General features: G+C 38.9%; 1 protein-coding gene across 1 annotated transcript in view; it reads left to right on the plus strand.

Moving 5' to 3' along the window:
- The window catches only part of RNF128 (ring finger protein 128), a 44611-nt gene extending 25164 nt beyond the window's left edge, over nt 1-19447 (plus strand). The window contains exons 3-7 of the mRNA XM_037908099.2: nt 9705-9776; nt 10775-10857; nt 14388-14484; nt 15599-15767; nt 17914-19447. Of these exons, the coding sequence (XP_037764027.1) occupies nt 9705-9776; nt 10775-10857; nt 14388-14484; nt 15599-15767; nt 17914-18032 (540 nt within the window). The 3' untranslated portion in view covers nt 18033-19447. The remainder of the gene's footprint in view (nt 1-9704; nt 9777-10774; nt 10858-14387; nt 14485-15598; nt 15768-17913) is intronic.
- Nucleotides 19448-20051: the final 604 nt, after the last annotated feature.

Below are 20051 nucleotides of genomic sequence, written 5' to 3' on the forward strand. Positions count from 1 at the left end.
TTAACCTACATTATGATCTCCATTCCTGGTAGGCTATAAGGTTAGAGAGATGGACATAAAAATGTTTCTTGTGAATCTAGCCAGGACAGCTGAACATCAGTTATAGCATGATTACTGTAGAATTTTAGCTCAATTAAGTTTTCAGTATATATTTTGAGAACCTCTTGTTTGTAAGTTTGAGCTCTTTACTTATGGATATTAATTCTAATAGAGTACCTCCAAGCCTCATGTCTATAGGGAATGTCAGGGAATATACTGCTTTCATGAGGCAGTGGCTGAAAATAGCAGATAGGATTCAGGCACAACATCTGTGAAAGGTGCTAGACCACCTGTTAGTTTTACTCAGACCAGACATTTGTCTTAATCTTTTACATAAGAACATAAGAGTGGCCATACTGTTTCAGACCAGTGTTACATCTGAGCCGGCCAGTATCTTGTCTTCAAACAGTAGCTGATGCCTGATGTTTCAAAGGAAATGAACGGAACAGGGCAATCACTTGATGATCCATCCCTGTCATCCTGTCCCAGCTTCTGGCAGTCAAAGGCCCATGCACACCCAGAGCATGGGGTTGCGTCCCCGACCAGCTTAGCTAATAACCATTGATGACGTATCCTCCATGAACTTATCTAAGTTGTTTTTGAACCCAGTTATACTTTTGGCCTTCACAATAGCCTCTGGGGAATAAACTTGCTTTTAGTTGAATTCTTTAGCCCTTGTATGCCATCTGTAAATCTCTCTTCATTATCAAGCCCTTTTAAAAGATAGATGTTGAAAGCAGGGTGAGGGAGCTGTAGGGGAATACTCTGAAGCTATTATATGCATCCTTTGAAGTTACTGAATTCGAACATTGAACAAGTTTCTACCTGTTGGATGTAATACATGGTCAGATGGATTCCTTACTGTATTGTATTCTACTGGGATCTGACCAATTCTTTAGAATGTGTGGTTTCACATTTCTTAAACTGCATTCTAGCTTTTTAACTATGATTTTTATTTTCATTATTTTTATTCAGTTTGGCAGCTGAATTACATAAGTAATGCTTACTCTTTCTACAAACCGGCACAAATCATGTACAGCGAATTTAGATTCAAGCTGAAAATTAGCTTTGGGACGAACCGGCATGTCACTTGTAAGGTAGCTTCAACTGATCTGTTCAATATAAGGAGCTGAAACAGTGCAGCATTAGGAAGTAGTCACTAAACTTACCTTCAAATCTAGAGATTTCAGATTGTCGTTTCTCTACTGTATGCCAGCAAAGGGTAAATTATCTTGTAAAACATGCCAAAACCCAGAGGGGCAGTTAAACGTATTCCTTTTTTTCCCTCCCAAATCATGACTACTTGAAGCTTTAGCATAACTAGTGGTTAGCTACAAAAGTGGTATCATGAGGCAGATCTCTGTTCAATGAACATAGGCTGGCAAAGCATGTTTTTTAAAAAGAAAACCAAAACCCAAAACAACCCTCGTTTATTATTGTTTGGTGTGTGCCCAAGAATGTTCTTGCTGAATGGCTTTACGATGTAAATACAAAATCCAGGAATGGGGTTAGTTTTGTTTAAGTTTTTATTAGCTCTTGAAAACACTAAACATTAGCTGAACAGTACAAATAAAAACCTGCTTACTGAATGTGGATTCTAGCAATGATCTTTAAACACTTCCAAAACTTTGACTTACATTATTCACTGGACTCAGCCTTGGAAATGTCATGGCTTTTCTTTAGACAAGCTATGGTAGGAACTGTTCAATACTCTAGATGAACATGTGTTTTGGAGATTGAGTCAGTTTTGTGATGATCATTAAATATTCCAAACTTCAGCTTTCCCAGTAGTGGTCAATAACTCCCAAACTAAAATGGAAGATTTTTGATTACTGGAAAGACAGTTTCGTATACCAACTTCAAATAGCAGCTCCTAGTCATTTTGAAGATGGTAAACAGTCTTTGCTTTCAATATTGTTGCACCATTAGATCTACCTTCTTGCTGGACTCTAGTCTTTATTCCAATATCTGCTTAAGCAGAAAAGCTGAATTTTATGCAAGGGTTCGAGAGAAGGTCTTTAAGAACTGGAATGAATTTGTATATTGGACGGATGGATGAAGGCATTCTAACATCTTGTGCTAAGCAAGTGTGCTTTCAAACCTTGAAACATTGAGGAGTTCCCCCGAGCAAATGGCAAAGGATATAATTTTAAGTTAGCATAGACTTATCCAAACTGACCTAGCAGGGAAGTACCCATGAACTTATTTGAGTAGTCGGTTTAATAAACTGTTTAATTATTTATCTGATGATGATTTTTGACTACTTGGTTAGATTATTCTTAATACTCTTCATATAATTGTAGTTCTCTGGAACTGGTCTCCTGCTGGCCTCTGATCTTTCCCCACACTCTGATCTTGACTTCTGTTTTCTGTCTACCACAGAACCCGTTTTATAGTACTTAGTTATCAGAACATCCCTTGGTGGAAAAGCTGGGTTTGGCTGTCTGCCCAGTGAATCAGTATTTATTAAATGACAGTCTAAAAATGCCTTCAGGTCCATCTTGCAAGTTTGTAATAAAACATCTGAAAAAAGAGAGGTTCTGTTTACTGACTTCAGCTGTGTAGTTTATTTAAATCTAAACAGGAACCTAGTTGTTGCAAACTGATATCTTAATGGTATATATGCTAACCTTAATGTTTAGAGAGAGAGGTCCGATTCTTTTTCTTTCTTTCTTCTGTGCAGTAGCAGAGGTCCATCTTTGTCTCGCTGCAATCTTTACTCTTATGCAAGTAAATACACCAATTTAACAGAATAAGCAGGTAAACTAAGTGACTGTAGAAAGCTGGATAGCAAAGAAAGGACTAGAAAAAGACATTGCAATCTCTCGTGAACCACATGATTCACTCACCCTGCAGACTCCTTTACTGTACTTTCAAGAAGTTTATAGTAATGCGGGGGGGGTAGACGTTAAAAGGCTACCTTTAAAAATAAAACTTGACAACTTCTGTTACTGAAAACTGGAGAAATAGACTTTTAAGAGAGGATTTGATTCTCATTTATGCCAAGGAGACTCTACAGCACTCTGACAGAGTAAAGGGGTCTTAAATGTAAATGAGAATCGGGCCCAGTGAGTGTGCAGAAGGAATAATCTGCCTGATCAGCAAATCCTTAAGGCTTATAATAAGCAAGGGTGGCATTTCTGGATGTTACCACTTCCAACAATTGAAGAGGGCTGCTTACACTTAAAATTGTATGAAATAATAGTAAATTAATCTGTCAAAGGCAAATAGAATGAAACATAAGACCCATGAGGGAAGTCCCAGTACTAATTAGCAGGATGCTGACCAGTGTAGGACATTAACATTTTCAAAATCTAGTCCATTCTAATTTAGTTTACTGGCACCCGGAAATAACTAGTGATAGTACTTAGTTCACCATAATTGGTTCAAAGTTTAAACTTAAATGCCGTCATACAAATTACATAATGCCTCAGAAGTGACCCACTTAATGTGATTCAGGAAGCAAGGTGACCTGCATCAGGGCAATGCTCAAGTTCATGGGAACAATAATTAAATCTCTGCGCCTCAGGGTATTGGAGCTCGACGTGTCATGCAGATGTCTGTCTTGGATTATAGGAGGAACATAAGGAGTGTCAGACCTATTTGAAACTCCTTCATCTCCAAGCAGTGGTGGTGATCCTCTCAGAGGAAGAGCAGGGAAAGGAACTTGACAGCATCAGTGCTACCTTCCAGAATGGAGGGACAGAAATAAAAGCCGCTCTGTCTCCTCCCCTCTCTTCCTTCCACCTGGGTCTGACTCCTGTTTAGACCAGGCAATGGCAAATCCATAGTCTTGCAGACTGTGGCATATTCTTAACTCTGAATTGTCAAAACGTGGATGGAAGCCAGGACAGACTCATCCTGTCTCTGGCTCCTTCTTGTTCTCTCCCACCCCAGGTAAAAATTCATTTACCTTCATGAAAATACTTTTTGCTGAAGCTTGACAGTCAATTTAAGCCCTTAAAACTTGTTCATAAACTTTGTCTTAAATTAAATTTTCACATAAAAATACCTTTAAAAAAAAAATTAGGCAAGCACTGAAGTTAGGAAAACAGCTTTAAGGTTGCCTGTGCAACCTTAATTTAACCCCCTTGTATCTGCACTATGATGCAGCCTTGAAATACATGACTGCATGCTCTTCCACACAACCACTGCCTTCATCATTGTATAGAATAGGTGGTACTCCCTGAATGAGCAACTATTCAGTATTTTATCTTCTTTGACCAATGTGTGGCCCATAACTTACTCTTTCAAAGAAAAAGCAAAAGGCCCTGACTTCAGGGCAGCCACAATATGAAATTTCAAGTCCCTTTTCCAAGCATGGAGTTACAGGAGCTGCTTAACAAAATGCTGTTAATTTAACATAGGGAAAAATGTTTTGCCCTAACGTTATTCTAAGAGATGGCTGAATAGTTCTTCCTGAAATTTTCAAAAATCAGCCTGAAGCAGATACTTGGTGTGTGGGCTGTAAGTTCTCACACCATTTTAAGCTTGGTGACGAAGTTATACAGTTAAAAGAAGGAACTCACAATGGAAAACCTTGGGCAGTCTTAATCTTAGGTAGTTCTACTTGCACTGCCTCTAATGACAGTATGAAAACTTCAAGGCTGTATGTGAGGCAGACTTCATTTCAAACTCAAATACTGTAACTGCAGACAGTGACACAACTCTGGTTCTCCAAAGGCTACGGAAGTTCAGGACTCTTGTGTAACAGAACAATTTCTAGACTATTTCCTGCTCTTTCACAAACTCCTAAATAATTACAACAGGGCAGCAGGTTTAAAACAAACAAAAGGAAATATTTTTTCACACAGCGTACAGTCAACCTGTGGAACTCCTTGCCAGAGGATTTTGTGATGGCCAAGTCTATAACATCTAATTCTTTTTTGAGCCCTAAGTTCATGGAGGATAGATCCATCAGTGGCTATTAGCCAGGTCCCTAGCCTCTGTTTGCCAGAAGCTGGGAATGGGTGATGGGATGGATCACTTGGTGATTACCTGTTCTGTTCATTCCCTCTGAGGCATTTGGCATTGGTCACTGTCAGAAGACCAGATACTGGGCTAGATGGACCTTTCGTCTGACCCAATATGGCCGTTCTTATGAAAGAACCAGGGTACAGCAGGTGTGTCTGTCCTACAGGATCTTAGCAGAGAGAATGTGTCCTGAAGCTTGGTCAGAAGTGGACACTCCTTAGAAAAATGTCTACGCTAGAAGGTAAACTAGCTCAGTGGGAAGGGGTGTCTGAAGTAATTCACTGGTGCAGTTTCATTGTGCACAGCTGACAGCACAATTGGAAATATTTTTGATTATTGTCAGAGTAAGGGACTGTGGAGTTTCTAAATTTAAAGTCTGCCGATGAACTACTGTTTAGGAATTATGGCATTGATACCAGGTCTAAGCTGGAAACTTTGACATTGATACCAGGTCTAAACTACGAATTGTCTGAACATGTGTGGCTGTTTTTATCAACTTGTTTCCAGATTAAGCCTCTAAACCGCTTCTTTCTCTGGTATCTTTCTCTGGTTGATCAACAGTCCATGGGCAGGGTCTATCTTAATGGGAGCACTGAAACTACTGCACCTAGTGGTGAAGCATCCAGAGGCAGGGCTCAGAGCTGGAGATCCAGGCAGGAAAATGGAGGCACAGAATCTAGATGCAAGTTCCTAAGCAGGAACTCTCGAGAACATGGTCATTACTTAGTGGTTTAGCTCCCTACATATGCCCACTGTTCCTGTTAATGTTGATGTTAGAGTTGACTCTGTCAGTGTAGTTTGTGAGTTTAACAAACATTATTGCTTAGACAAATGCAAAATGTTTTGTTTTAAAATGACTAATAAAGCCAATCAAAACTCATGTAATGTGTCTACCCTGACATGAACCATGTGAATTAGTTGCTGGTGTGAATTTTACATAGTCTTTTCTTCAGTTGTCATGATTTAGAGAACTATAAACTGGATATATGCTGTTCTGGCCAATAGATAATAGACAGTATTGATATTGCTGTATAGTTATATCTTCTATTGATTGTACCATACTCTACATGAAAACGCTGTGGCAGTGTGTGTCATTCTTGGGGCTCTTCATCTATTTGTTAGTCATACAGACTAACTCTTAAGACCACAATAGAGAATGCTTCCACGTGGTCTCTGTGACAGGCTGGATCACAGAAACCTCCTGGGGGTTGCCACCTGATGTGCCAAGACTACTTCTGCTCCTGCTTTCCTGCCCTGTCAACTTAGGACTTCAGTGCCCTGCCTGGTTTGAGCCAGACGCGCTAGCCTGCTGCAAACCCAGACCCAGGTCTGAACCACGTCCCCTAACAGCTGCAGGCTTAATTGAAAGCAACTTAGAAAGTGTTCCTGTCTTTAACGCTCAGATGCCCAACTCCCAATGGGGTCCAAACCCTAAATAAATACGTTATACCCTGTATATGAGTTTACCCTGTATACGCTTTAAATTGTTCGCCCTCTATAACACTGACAGAGATATGCACAGCTGTTTGCCCCCCAAGTATTAATACATACTCTGGGTTAATTAATAAGTAAAAAGTAATTTTATTAAATACAGAAAGTAGGATTTAAGTGGTTCCAAGTAGTAACAGACAGAACAAAGTGAATTACCAAGCAAAATAAAATAAAACACACAAGTCTATGTCTAGTACGGTAATAAAACTGAATACAGATTAAAAACTTACCCTCAGAGATGTTTCAATAAGTTTCTTTCACAGACTGGACGCCTTCCTAGTCTGGGTACAATCCTTTCCCCTGGTACAGCCCTTGTTCCAGCTCAGGTGGTAGCTAGAGGATTTCTCATGATGGCTGCTCCCTTTGTTCTGTTCCACCCACTCATATATCTTTGGTATAAGGCGAGAATCCTTTGTCCCTCTGGGTTCCCACCCCCTCCTTCTCAGTCTAAAAGCACCAGGTTAAAGATAGATTCCAGTTCAGGTGACATGATCACATGTCACTGTAAGACTTCATTACTCACTTGCCAGCACACAGGTATACAGGAAGACTTACAAGTAAAACAGAAAAGGAGTACTTGTGGCACCTTAGAGACTAACCAGTTTATTTGAGCATAAGCTTTCGTGAGCTACAGCTCACTTCATCGGATGCATACTGTGGAAAGTGTAGAAGATCTTACTATATACACATAAAACATGACAAAATACCTCCTCCCACCCCACTCTCCTGCTGGTAAAACAGAGCCATCTACAGTCAATTGTCCTGGTTAACGGGAGCCATCAAGATTCCAAACCACCATTAATGGCCCACACTTTGCATAACTACAGTGGGATCTCAGAGTTATTTCATATTTCTAATTCCAGATACAAGAGTGATACATTTATACAGATAGGATGACCACACTCAGTAGATTATAAGCTTTGTAATGAGACCTTACGAGAAACCTTTTGCATGAAGAATATTTTAGTTATATTCACGCTCCTCAGCATACTCTCATAAAATCATACAGAGTGAAATGTCACAGTCTCAACCTCAAACACCTTAAAATTATATCTGATTTTGTTCTGCCTAATGTTTTAGGAATTAATCTTCATTCAAATGGAAACTGCAAAGTGGCATTATCTGGGGGGTTCTAATTCAACCAACAAAAAAAACTTTTAAATCAATTTGTGGTTGTTTTTGAGGTTTTTTGTTTTAAAGAACAAAATTAAATTGACTTGTCAGTCTGTTCTAGCTGAGTTCATGGCCTCTGTATATGTTGTGAAATTTACATCTTGCTGTAGAATTGTACTAAGCCTCTACCCCCTTTCTGTTGCAAAGTTAACTTTGAAAATGGGACTGGAATGCAAACGGATGCCCTGTTGCCTTTCTGAGTCGTCAACTCTGATGCATGAACTGCCCATATTTATATAAATTGTTTACTTCATGTGAAACCTAAAGACAACACATTTTAAAATTGTTGACTTGTTCGCTACTGATAACTTTTTAGCATAAAGAGACTGTTTATGGGCTCGTATTACAGCTGCAAATTGTGTCTCAGTTCTTTAAGGCTATGTCTACACTAGTGCTTTTGTCAGTATAACTTGTTGCTCAGGGGTGTGGGGAAAAAACCCTCCGAGCGATATATGTTACACCGACAGGCGGTGGCGTGGACAGCGCTATGTCGGTGGGAGATGCTGTCCCGCTCGTTGGAGGTGGTCTAATGTCGATGGGAGCGCCCCCATCGGTATGGAACAGCTACATGAGTGCATCAGCACAGCTGTGCCACGCTAGTGTAGACATGGCCTACGTGTCAAAACCTGCAAGTACCCCTCCATTCAGCTGTCAAATTCAAGCGACTTCTTTCCTCCTCCTGACTTTCTACAATAGTTATGTATTGTCACTACCAAAATCTTAGTTCAGTTAAGAACTGAAAATGTAGGGAAGGGATAAAGTTTCAAAACTAATAGCCCTGATTCTGTGCTGATGAGTTTATCAATGTACGAATGTAAACACAAACATTTTAACTTGTAGCAGAATATCTAGTTTGCTGCCGAACTTTGATCCACCTTGCCTGAGCTATAATGATCCTTATCATTGCTGCACTGAGGTGTTGCAGCACTGTAGCTGGCTCTGCCTGCTATGACTTCATGTCCTGAAGCAGTAATTACCTGCATAGTAGGGAGAGGTTCATCATGTTACTGAAGATAAACCTTTTGTGACATTTTAAGCAGAAATATTGGCTTTCATGCTCATTGAACCCTCCACGGTACCAGCTGGTTAACAGTAGCTGTTAGGCAAGCTAAAGCTTCCACTTTTTGGCCATTTGTGTGTGCCTCTGTCTCTTGGCAGCCTGACAAAATTAGATCAATTGATTGACAAGGTGGGCAAGGAGGGGGAATGCAGTCCCACTTCTTTGCTGGCATTGTAGCTACCTTTTAAGTCTTTTAGGGCTAGTCTTTGATAGAACAGTCTACAGATTCTACCTAATCTGTCCACAGGCTTAGATTAAAAACTAGCTTTCACAAAGATGCAAATATTACATATGCTAACATGGGTCAGTCGCCAGATAAAATTGTTTGAATTGTTCTCAGTGTACAGTTGCAGTTGGTGCTAGGAAGCTCTAGGTTCCTGAGCGGTTTGTATACATTATGAAATGAACTCATTTCAAAGGTTTGGTTCAGAGGGCGTGTTGAGAGTAGTTGAGGAGCTGACTGGTAAAGGACCTTGCTTTTATTAAGATACGCCTAAGTGGCGGTCTGTGCTAGGAAGTCACAATACAGATTCACAGCAATTGGCTATATTAACTCCCTGTGATTGAGTTCTACAGTATTCCCTCTTCTGGGTTGAGTTAATTTGAAGGTTTAGGTTGACACTGCTAGATCTGATGTAACTTAATCAAGATACGATTCTGTATGTTTACAAACCTGCAAATCCTTGGTTTTGTGTATTCTCAATGAAAAGCCTTTTAAAATACATTTGGGGAAAGCATGTGGTATGTACCTTAAAAGCACAATTGCATAAAGTATCAAACTTAAGCTTCAGCTGTTTTTTTCTGCTTAATGTTTCTGATGCATAAATAGGCAAACTTTCCTCTTCAAAAGCCACGTTGAATATCTATGGATTATAGAGGGAGACCTGGTTACACAAGGGTTTTTTAGTCATTATTTATAGGAAAATTAATACTGTAGTTTAATCAACACTTCTCTTTTTTGTTACAGAGACAATTAAAAGCAGATGCCAAAAAAGCTATTGGACAGCTACAACTGCGCACATTAAAACAGGGGGACAAGGTATAATTGACAAAATAATTTCCTTACATTCTTTTGAAATGTAATCTGACACTGCATTGTCCAAACTTTCCTCCTCTTGCTTTTAATAAAGTTGGCTGTGTAAATATCCTAAAATCTTCCTGCCTTAAGTCAAATGAAACAGAGTGCAAAGTCAAATCAGTTTTGAGATTAAGCCTTCCAAAGGGCATATAACTTGCAAAACTGTAGCCTATAGCAAAATCCGCTCCATTCTCACTGTGAAATTTTGGCAGATGTAACTGATGCAATAATGTCAATGTCACAGAAAGGAGTTGGCAGGGGTAACTCGAGTCAGCTGCTTCATTTTAAAAGGTTGGGGTTTTTTAGTCGTGCCAAACGCTCCTGATCTTTGGGCATTAGTGCAGACAACTAAATTTTAGTTCAGTGTGGGGTTTTTTGTTTTGGTTTAAGATTCAGAAGTCATTCTTTAGTGGAACTGAGAGCATCTACGCTGCACCGCAGTGTGAGCTATTGGGGTGCAGGGTGCCAATTCTAGAGCACACCGAAGTGTTGCACTTTAACTGCCCTGTATGGACATTGCTGGAGCGAACTAAAAGGTACCTCAATTTGCATTAATTTAGTCCTGTTTAAAACGTCGTCCTCTTTCAAACAGGACTACATTAACGCAAACACTGCAATTCACGCTCTGTTCTGCAATTCACGCTCCTGTAGTCTTCACTGCGCTACATTCACTGTAGCCGTATCCTTACTTCCTTTTGGCTTTTCTAAAGTTTTAAACACCCATCCACTGATTAAACAAGATATTTTGCTGTTGATTAAGTCATGGGTTTGCTTTTTAATGCCTCAGATTAAATATCAAACCTACTGAGTTGGTAATTCATCATTTGTATTTGAGACCTGTTCTAGTTTACTCTGGCTAGAATACTTCAGTTTGAGATTCATTTCCAGAATAAATCTGTGTGCAACTCTCAATCATGAATCTGTCTCAGGATAACTAATGACTTGTGCTCTTCATTTAGGAAATTGGTCCTGATGGCGATAGCTGTGCAGTGTGCATTGAAGTATACAAACCAAATGATGTAGTGCGTATTTTAACTTGCAAGTAGGTTATCTTCTGCTAAATTGCCATGTATATTTTAAATGCTAAAGTATACTTCCCAAAACCTTTGTTAAAAGACAGTAAAGGATGCAAGAGGGTCTAATCTTACTACAGCTGTTGCCCCACCAAAATAGCCTTTAAACCTCACTGTCAGGTTCTCAGATAAACATTAGAAATTGTGGAAATGTGCAATAAAGGTTGTTTGTTGCCATGTAATAACTTTCAGTGAGGATGAATGGATTCTTAAGGTTGAAGAATTTTACCACATAGCTTGTGTGAAGGACTTCCTAGTCTTTTTAAACATCAAATTAGCATAACACTTCTATGCTAGTGTATAAAACTGTATGGTCCCAAACTCCTCGGTCTTATGGCGTGACTCCTTTTCAGAGGTTCTGCCCACCTGCATCTCCCACTAGTTTTGCTGGGATTTGGGGTTACTTGACACCTCTGAAAACCAGGCTGTCGAAGTATAAATGAACAAGGCTTTTTGCTGAGATTTATGGTGTCTCATGGGCAGCACTTTTGAGTGTAGTCTGTATTTGCAACGTATTTTTCCTCTGCAGTTTATCATTAAAACTAGTTATGGAATAGCTTCCACTTCCTCCACTCTCAGGATGAGGTGATGACCAAACTAAAATAAGATCTCTGCAGAAAATATTTATCAGTATCTCCTGTGTCCCCTACATATCCTAGTCTTCTACGCCCTACAGAAGCTCAGTGTAAATAGTACTTTAGTACTTTCTTTGGCTTCATTATGCCTGTTGGTGTTTCACAACGCCACTTCAGTGTGTGCTACTTACTTTCTCTATAATTAAAACTGATTTATAACATCCCCCCATCTTCCCTTTCTCATAACTTGCCTAAACCTCTCATTTTGGGAAGGGTTGGCCAAAATAGTCCAGCTCTCTGAGTTAAAGCTAAAATTAGTGTTCTAATAACTAAACCAGTTGAATCTGGAAGCTTTTCTGGGTTTGTACAGCTCTTGATCTACAGGTTAAAGTAAAGTTTGGAGAAAAAAAAAAAAAAATCTGAATTCAACACAGGCATCCTGAACTTGGTCCGCTTTAGCAATTGAACTTTGAAAACTTTGGAACAAGAGAGATCAGGCTAAATGCTCAAGATGGAGTTTGCTTTCGAAAGCTGGAAACATAATTCTTGTGTAAGAAGTGTGCAAAAAAATAGCATTCTTCCAGTGTTTAGGGTGAGAAAATTGTGAAGGTAGGACAAATCCAAAGTTATTGTTGATCTCTCATCAACAATAGGAAGATAGCCACATTGAAGAGACAGTGTTATGTAACTGTCAAATATATTATCTAATACAAGCTGGAATCTTATATATAATCTTACATAAGTGAGTATTTGTGTAAGCACTCTATGCCCTACTACCATGTAATAGGAGCTCTACGTTAAGACTTGATGACACCAAGAAGTTGACAAAAGCAATTATCAACTGATCTCCCTTGTCCAGTGCTGAGCACAGTGCAACTGTTAGCAAAAGCAAGCACGTCTCAGGAACACTTAACATTTTTCATTAGTACTAAATGTGTTAGCAGTTAAATAGCTTTCAGCAACCGTCCAAAGGACTTCTTGCTGACAGTGGTATTTAACAGTGGATCAACTTCCCAGAGTAAAAAGGCATCTAGTCAGGGGTTTAGACACATCTAAGTTGATAACTTGAAAAGTCAGCTACCCTCTTCTACAAGACGGTGTCCATAAGCAAGCTCAGTTATGTCTAGTCAAGCTGCAGTTGCACCTTATGATTGCACTGTACAATACTCTTAGACTGTCCCTTTTCCTTACCTAATTCCACTCCAGACTGAAGGTTGAAAGGACAACTAATTTAATCACTTATAGCTAGACTACAGTTAATATGAAATCATACATATATTTTTCTTATGTCCCCATTCCCCGTCTCCTTACCCAGAGCCATCACCAATTCAGTATGTATGTGGTAGGCACTTATGTGCATACCTGTGTATTAGTCATGCCACATGTAGTGTACTACAGTAGAACCTCAGTTACGAACCCCTCGGGAATGAAGGTTGTTCATAACTCTGAACAAAACGCTATGGTAGTTTGAAAAGTTTACAGCTAAACATTGACTTAATACATCTTTGAAACTTTACTATGTAGAAGACAAATGCTGCTTTTAACAATCTTAATTTAAATGAAAAATACAGAAGCAGTTTCCTTACTTTGTCAAATCTTTTCTTAAACTGTCTCTCTATTTTTTTAGTAGTTTATGTTTAATACAGTACTGTACTGTATTTTTTTCTCTGCTGTCTGATTGCATACTTCTGGTTCTAAGTGTGCTTGACCGGTCAGTTCATGACTCAGACGTTCTACTGTACGTATTCCATGTGTATGCACCCACTTTATATACTGGTCTGTCTGTGCAGCCAGTGTGTACTGACACGAAGCACGTGGGGATGCAGTCTTCCTCATCAGGATGAGGGCATGATAATAACTGAAGTTTTTCAGATTTCACAGAAACAAGTGGTGGTGGGGGGGGGGTGTTATGTATAGACTTTGTTGTTAACTTGGCTTATATAAGTTCAATGTTTATCCACTTGGGAAATTAGTGCTCACATGCAAGCTTTAAGAAAGGGTGTGATACAGCTAACATGCTGACTTGCTCTAGTAAGGTGTGGTTTTGTTTGTTTTAAACAGAGAAACTAACGAAAGCACCAGACACAGCAATTACAGGCTCAAACAGTTACATATTAGTCATAAGAAACAACTGGTTCAAATAACTACTTATATAACTGGAAGCAACACAATGCATGTGTAATACCTCTCATGTCTTGGAAGAGTTAATTTTGTCCTTAACTAGTCTTAATATCTGTTAATATGTAAGCATTCCTTTTCCAAACCTGTGGGAGACAATCTTCAAAAGGCTTATTTTGAACTTGAATAAACAGAACCACAAATTACTCTACTCTGATTGGTTTCAGAGTAGCAGCCGTGTTAGTCTGTATTCGCAAAAAGAAAAGGAGTACTTGTGGCACCTTAGAGACTAACTAATAAATTTGTTAGTCTCTGAGGTGCCACAAGTACTCCTTTTCTTTCTACACTCATTGGTGGAGCTGTTTAACTATCTATTTTGGACACACACTCTACTTAGGCTTTACTGAAAGCTGTGTTGCCTGTTAGCTGTCTTGTAACACTCCATTAATTTCTCCTCTTTATAGTCTAGGTCTTATCCATCCAATATGGCATTATCTCTTCATAGTTGCACCTTAAAAATATAAAGGCTCCTAAACTTTCTAAGGCTATTACTGTTCAAAATTAGACTATCACCTTTAAATCTTCCCTTACCTGTAGTTGGTGTAACTAAAGTAAGCAGCAACAAATGTAAGTCTATCTTAAACATTTGCAGTGTATTACGGGGAACTAAAAGTCTATGGTATTGAACAGATGCTATGAGAGCCATTGGGATATTCAGTAATGTTGGGTTGACTAAAATAATTAGCTCTATGATGACCAAACGGTGTTAAGACTGAAATAGTGATGGTTAACTTTTTTCCTACCAGCCATCTCTTCCACAAGACTTGTGTTGATCCCTGGTTATTAGAACACAGGACATGTCCTATGTGCAAATTGGACATACTCAAAGCTTTGGGAATTGAGGTGAGTTAACATTCTTTCCTAGTGACAGATGACTTCAGAAATGTTAGTGCTAGTAAAATGAATCAGCTGACTTTTTTTTTAGCTACTCCTAGAATGTAGAGAATAAGCACTGAGGCTTTGTGAATATCTCCCATAGTACGATATTCTGTGTGGCACTTAAAACAGCAAAGACTAATCTCTTGGTGAAAACTGCTGCTACTTGGCATGGCTTAGTAGCTGCTCATTGACTATTTAAAATGTTTCGTGACATGCTCCGTTGTAGATTACAAGTGTCATAAAAAAGAATTAGTAGCTGCGTTTAACAGCAAACTTATTTGGATGGGTCTTATAGCAGGCCAGGCTAGCAGATGTGTGCATTTGAGAGTTGCAACTCTTCTTGGAATAAATTAGTTACGTTAGTGGGGTTGGCCTGCATTTTTTGGCAGATTCAGGTAATTACCACTTTTCCTCCATTCCACCACCCCTGCAGCTATTTAATTAAATCCCCAGGAGTCTTTAGATGACAAGAAGGCTGGCAGAGATCACTCTCCTCCCTTCAGCAGATGGCTTCTAATAACATACTTTTAAGGAGCTTGTGTTTATCAGAGACTGTCAGTTTATTAGGCACCTCTGACCTAGGGAAGTGTCAGAGTGAGACACTGAGAAATCAGCTGTACTATATTGTGTGTTTTGGAGGAAGGGGAAATGGAGAGTGCAGAGAACAGGAATACACAAGGTAATAAATATATGAACCTCTTCCAGTTTGCTTCACTAGATCATGTCAGGTTACCTTTCTCCTCTGCTGGGTGTGTAGAAAAATATTTAACTTGTCCTTTGAGAACTAGGCCTACCACCAGGGTTTGCAGTACTGGCCCTGAAAGGAGCCCCTGTGGAAGGTGGCTCTGTCGAGCGGATTGTTGCTTAGCCCATGAGCCTGTGTTCCATATTTTATCTCCTTTTAGTTTCACTGTGCACTACTCAGGAGGGTTGTTCCAAGAAGGCAGCAGGCACGTTGCCCCACTTGCCCTGTAGACACAAGGTTTAATATGACAGCTGTGTTGGGCAGGCTACAGCTTCATAGATAAAGTGGACAACTAGAGTTGCACCTTATTTTAAATCATTTGACTTTAAAAAGGTGGATATAGAAGATGGAGCAGAGTCTTTCCAGACCACGGTGTCCAATGAAGCATCAAATAGAGCTTCACTTAACGAAGAGGATAATCGTAGTGAGACTGCATCATCTGGATATGCTTCAGTGCAAGGAACAGATGAGCCGATTCTAGAGGAACATGCATCTTCAGAGCGTAAGTATTCAGTGATCCCTGTCTCTGTCAGTAATTGTTTATACAAATTCCATTAGCCCCTCATTGCATGTTCTCATGCTGCAGGACAACTTCAGTTTTGTTTTGGTATGGCTATTTAAATTGCCCCTACTCAGAAGCAGAGTGCACTCAGGCCAACCAAATTCTAGTGAAGGCTAGTAGTCAAAGGCTATTGTCTAGTAAAAATCTTCTTCCTAGAAAAAGAAGTCTGATAGGAGTATAGGTCTTGCGAGTGTTGAAAAAGGCCCTTAACCAGTAAAACAAAAGGTAGGACTCCATTCTTGAGGCGGAAGTTGAAGTTAAGGGAAACACCAGTGGATTCAACTTGAACTTCTGCCTAGATCCATGCCCAAGGTGCCATCTCACCAAATTCAGCTGGGCAGTATAACTGGCCGTTCGTATAAGCTGGAAGTTTGTATAAGGGAAACCCATCTGCTCCCCTTCCTGAATGCTCTGTGCAGCAAAGGTTAAGAAACCATGCACTGAGTGGGATCCGAAATACTAGATGTGTATTAACTCTGGGAAGGAGCTTGACAAGTTTTAGTATTAACATTAGAACTGAATATGTAACTTATATGAAAATCTGTTCATGGCCACAAAGTTTAATGGTGTTTGGTTGCATTAAGCCCAGGACTCTTATGAAGAAGAAAATCTTAATTTACCATTGGTGTCAATCAGGTTTCCTGCTTTCTAGCATTTGTGCTGCATTAAGAGAGCTAGGAGAAACTAGTTTTTTCTGATCCTAGTGAGGAACAAGGTCAAAGAAAAGAGAATGTAAGTTTAACTGGTAAACTATGGATTTCAGCTATTCAAATTCAAAGGAATTTCTCAGATTAGCCCATGTTACAAGGGCAGTGAGACCTTTCCATGTCAAATGTAGTTTCTACAATATCACTAGATTAATCTACATTCTTGAAATTTTGCACTAGTTATGGAAGACTTATGAAGAGTATTGTAATACTCTAAATGATGCAGTGCAGTATGATTAAAAATGGTAAATATCATACTGAATTTCAGATTTCCCAAACTTGAATAGAAAACAAAAAACATGACTTTATAAATATCCTTTGAAGTATTTATAGTCTCTTCTACAAATTAATAACATACTTTCTCCTATCAGAAATAAGCTATCGATCTCTTGTCTATAAACTAGAACAGATATAGAAAATGTAGCGAAATTGCTCTGTACTTGTATCCTTTATGTGATTTGTAAGTTTAATCTTCCTATTAAATTCAACTTCCCCAAATGGCTCAGTATTTTTGCTGTTGCTTTATCTGGGCTCTTCCCACCTGAAAAAAAATTTTTTTCAGTGGATTCCAGAATGATGATGATAAAGGCAACAAGCAGAGCGCTTTTTTGTGTGTGTAATAGGAAATGGTTCAAATGAATAATTAAAACAATCGGAAAGCATGGTATTTGCTGCCACCTGTTGGGTGTCTTGCCCTGGAAAATGCAGGTAGAATTGTTCAGACAAGAGCGAGTGTGCTCTGCTCAAACTAGACAAGTGGATCTTTTCTTTCATTCAGAATTCTTAAAGGCTACGTTTTTTTTACATCCCCCCCCAAACATATGCCACTTCAGTGTATTTACATAAATGATTGAAATAGCTTAACTCTTTTTCTCTTCTTGCCACTTAATATTTATTTACATTTCCTCCCAGCTCTTGTATGCATTCATATTCCCTTTCTTTTGTTTTAAGTTTTAGTGTATTGTAACTAGCGTGAGGCTACAGTACCTGATACATTTTGTTAAGCTTCTTTCTGTCTTCACCCTCTTATCCAGGATCTACCACACAACTATAACCTGGCACTCTGCCCCATATTGGGTGTACTCAATGAGATGTTAACACAAAAGTGTAGTTGGCATTACCCTTTATTTCCAAAGGTGCCAATGGTGAAGTAGTGGGGAGAGGGTGAAAACTGCAGCCCAGAAGGGTCTGTGCTGCATGTAGGGGTACAGAGCAACATTTCAGTTGCAACATGTTAGCGTATGGCAAGTAGGTCTGTTTGTGTAGAGAGCATGATGCTCGGGAGAGGAAAAGTTAGTGTGTGTTATATACTTCAGGATAATTAAGTGACCCAAAAGCTATTTATTAATTGTTTTTTTTCTTTTGTTTCATTCTAAAAGATGACAGTCTGCATCTCGTAAACAATGAGTCCCAGTCTCCAGCAGTGGAGGTCCTTCCTCACCTTGACAACCCAAGCTTTGAAGCAGATGAAACCCGCGTTCAGGAAATCAAATCCTAAAAATTGGTCAAGTAATGCGGAATCTGAACCTGTTGTAACAAACTGCCAGTTGTGGTCATATGTACGTCAAACCGTGTAACAAATGAAATACTCTGTAGCAGCAATGTTGCATTGGAAATATTGGGATGAAATGAAATTTTTTAATAGATCACAATTACATGGTTTGAAAACTTTAACCTTCTGCTAATTTAAACCTTTTTATCTTCCGTTGGAATTTAGTTTAAGTATTCTTCAGATAAAATTGTCTCAAAAGAACGTATGAAGAAAACCATCTGATTTTAACATTGAACCAAACCTTCCTAACCCAGCCAGTCTTGTGCAGTGACATTTCCATTCAGCCTGTGAAAACATACGCTGCTTTTTTAAATATTGTACTAAGCGGATGCTCCTGTAGTAGCTGTCTCTGTTGGGAATTGTTTGATTTGGAGCTTACAGATTTAGTATAAAGATGGATTTCTATTACAACCAAATCAATTTTGATCTGGACTTATAGATACTTAATTGTTTTATGTAAAGCAGTGTTCATGTTAACTGTCACTGCTCCAAATTAGTAGGACAGAATTACAAACTAAATGCCTATCAACCTTCCCCTGCCCCCCAAATATTTTTGTGGAATATTAAACCTATTTCAGATGAGCTAAAGGTTCTAATCAGTCATATAATGCAACATATATTCCTAAACCTATTTGAAGGGTTTTAATAACAGGTCAAGTCTGACTTGCACAATATTGTAAAGGGAACAATTCCAGAAGTGCTGTATTTTTAAAAAAAAAAAAAAAACACAAAACCTATTCACTTTCTCAAACTTCTTCTAACTTTTAAATGGAGTCTGAAGGCTATCTTATGGCTCAGGGGTTGTCTAAATAGCTGCAACACCAGCAATGTTTGCTAGTCCACGCTTTGTGGGAGTCTGAAATGCTGAAGACTGTCAACTGAGGGTGAAGGTCTACAAACACCGACTAGAACATGGTAAGGCAACAGGTGATAAAGAATGCTACTGAGTATCGGGGGGTGCATAGTTTAGCAAACTGGATAAAATTGCAATGACTCGACTGATGTCCTGTAAATGTAGCTATAAATTACGGCTGATAATTTTCTAATATTTGGGGGGAGTGGAACACAAGGGTGCCTTAGTACAAAGTCTAGAGCCTCATCCACCAAAGTTAACTAAGTACATCTATAAATGCACTTTATTTTTATTTTGTGTCTTTATTCTTTATTCTGTGGTTTTGTTTGTAATACTAATGCTAACAGAATTTAGTCTAAAGAACAGCAATAATGTACTACTGTTTGAATTCTTGGGAGAAAACAATGCATTTTCTTACTTCTGTGTAGTATGATTAAAAATGTTGTAAATATTTCATGATTTGTACTGAATTTCTTTGAATATGAAAATGTAAATAAAACTATATTCAAATTGCCTGTCTGATACTTATTTATGTTTGTACATAACCACTTTTATTACTAAATTCCTCCTCTCGGTGGAAACTTAGTCAGCTATTTCAGGTTTCAGAGTAGCAGCCGTGTTAGTCTGTATTCACAAAAAGAAAAGGGGTACTTGTGGCACCTTAGAGACTAACCAATTTATTTTGAGCAAAGTGAGCTGTAGCTCACCAAAGCTTATGCTCAAATAAATTGGTTAGTCTCTAAGGTGCCACAAGTACTCCTTTTCTTCCAGCTATTTCAGTGCTTCTCATTCCTTTTTCCATCCACAATCGCAAAACTGTTTGGGTTTTTTCCTCTCATGTCCCTATCTGAGAAGAATGGTGTTTCAAAGACCAAAAACATTACTAAATATCAGATAGTAATGCATACTACCTATCACCCATAACATAATAGGTAATACTGTTTTGACATGTTTACTGTTTGCACGCTGAGGGCCTAAACCATTATAAACCTTTCTACAAGTACAGTAAATGATAGTCTCTGCTTTCAATTGAAGAGACAAACCACAACAGGTGCATGGAACAAGCTGGAAGAGTTCGGGGGGGGGGAGAAAGAGGGTGGGGGTGTGATGCA

The sequence above is a fragment of the Chelonia mydas genome, chromosome 9 (assembly GCF_015237465.2).
Source record: "Chelonia mydas isolate rCheMyd1 chromosome 9, rCheMyd1.pri.v2, whole genome shotgun sequence".
NCBI classification, from domain to species: domain Eukaryota; kingdom Metazoa; phylum Chordata; order Testudines; family Cheloniidae; genus Chelonia; species Chelonia mydas.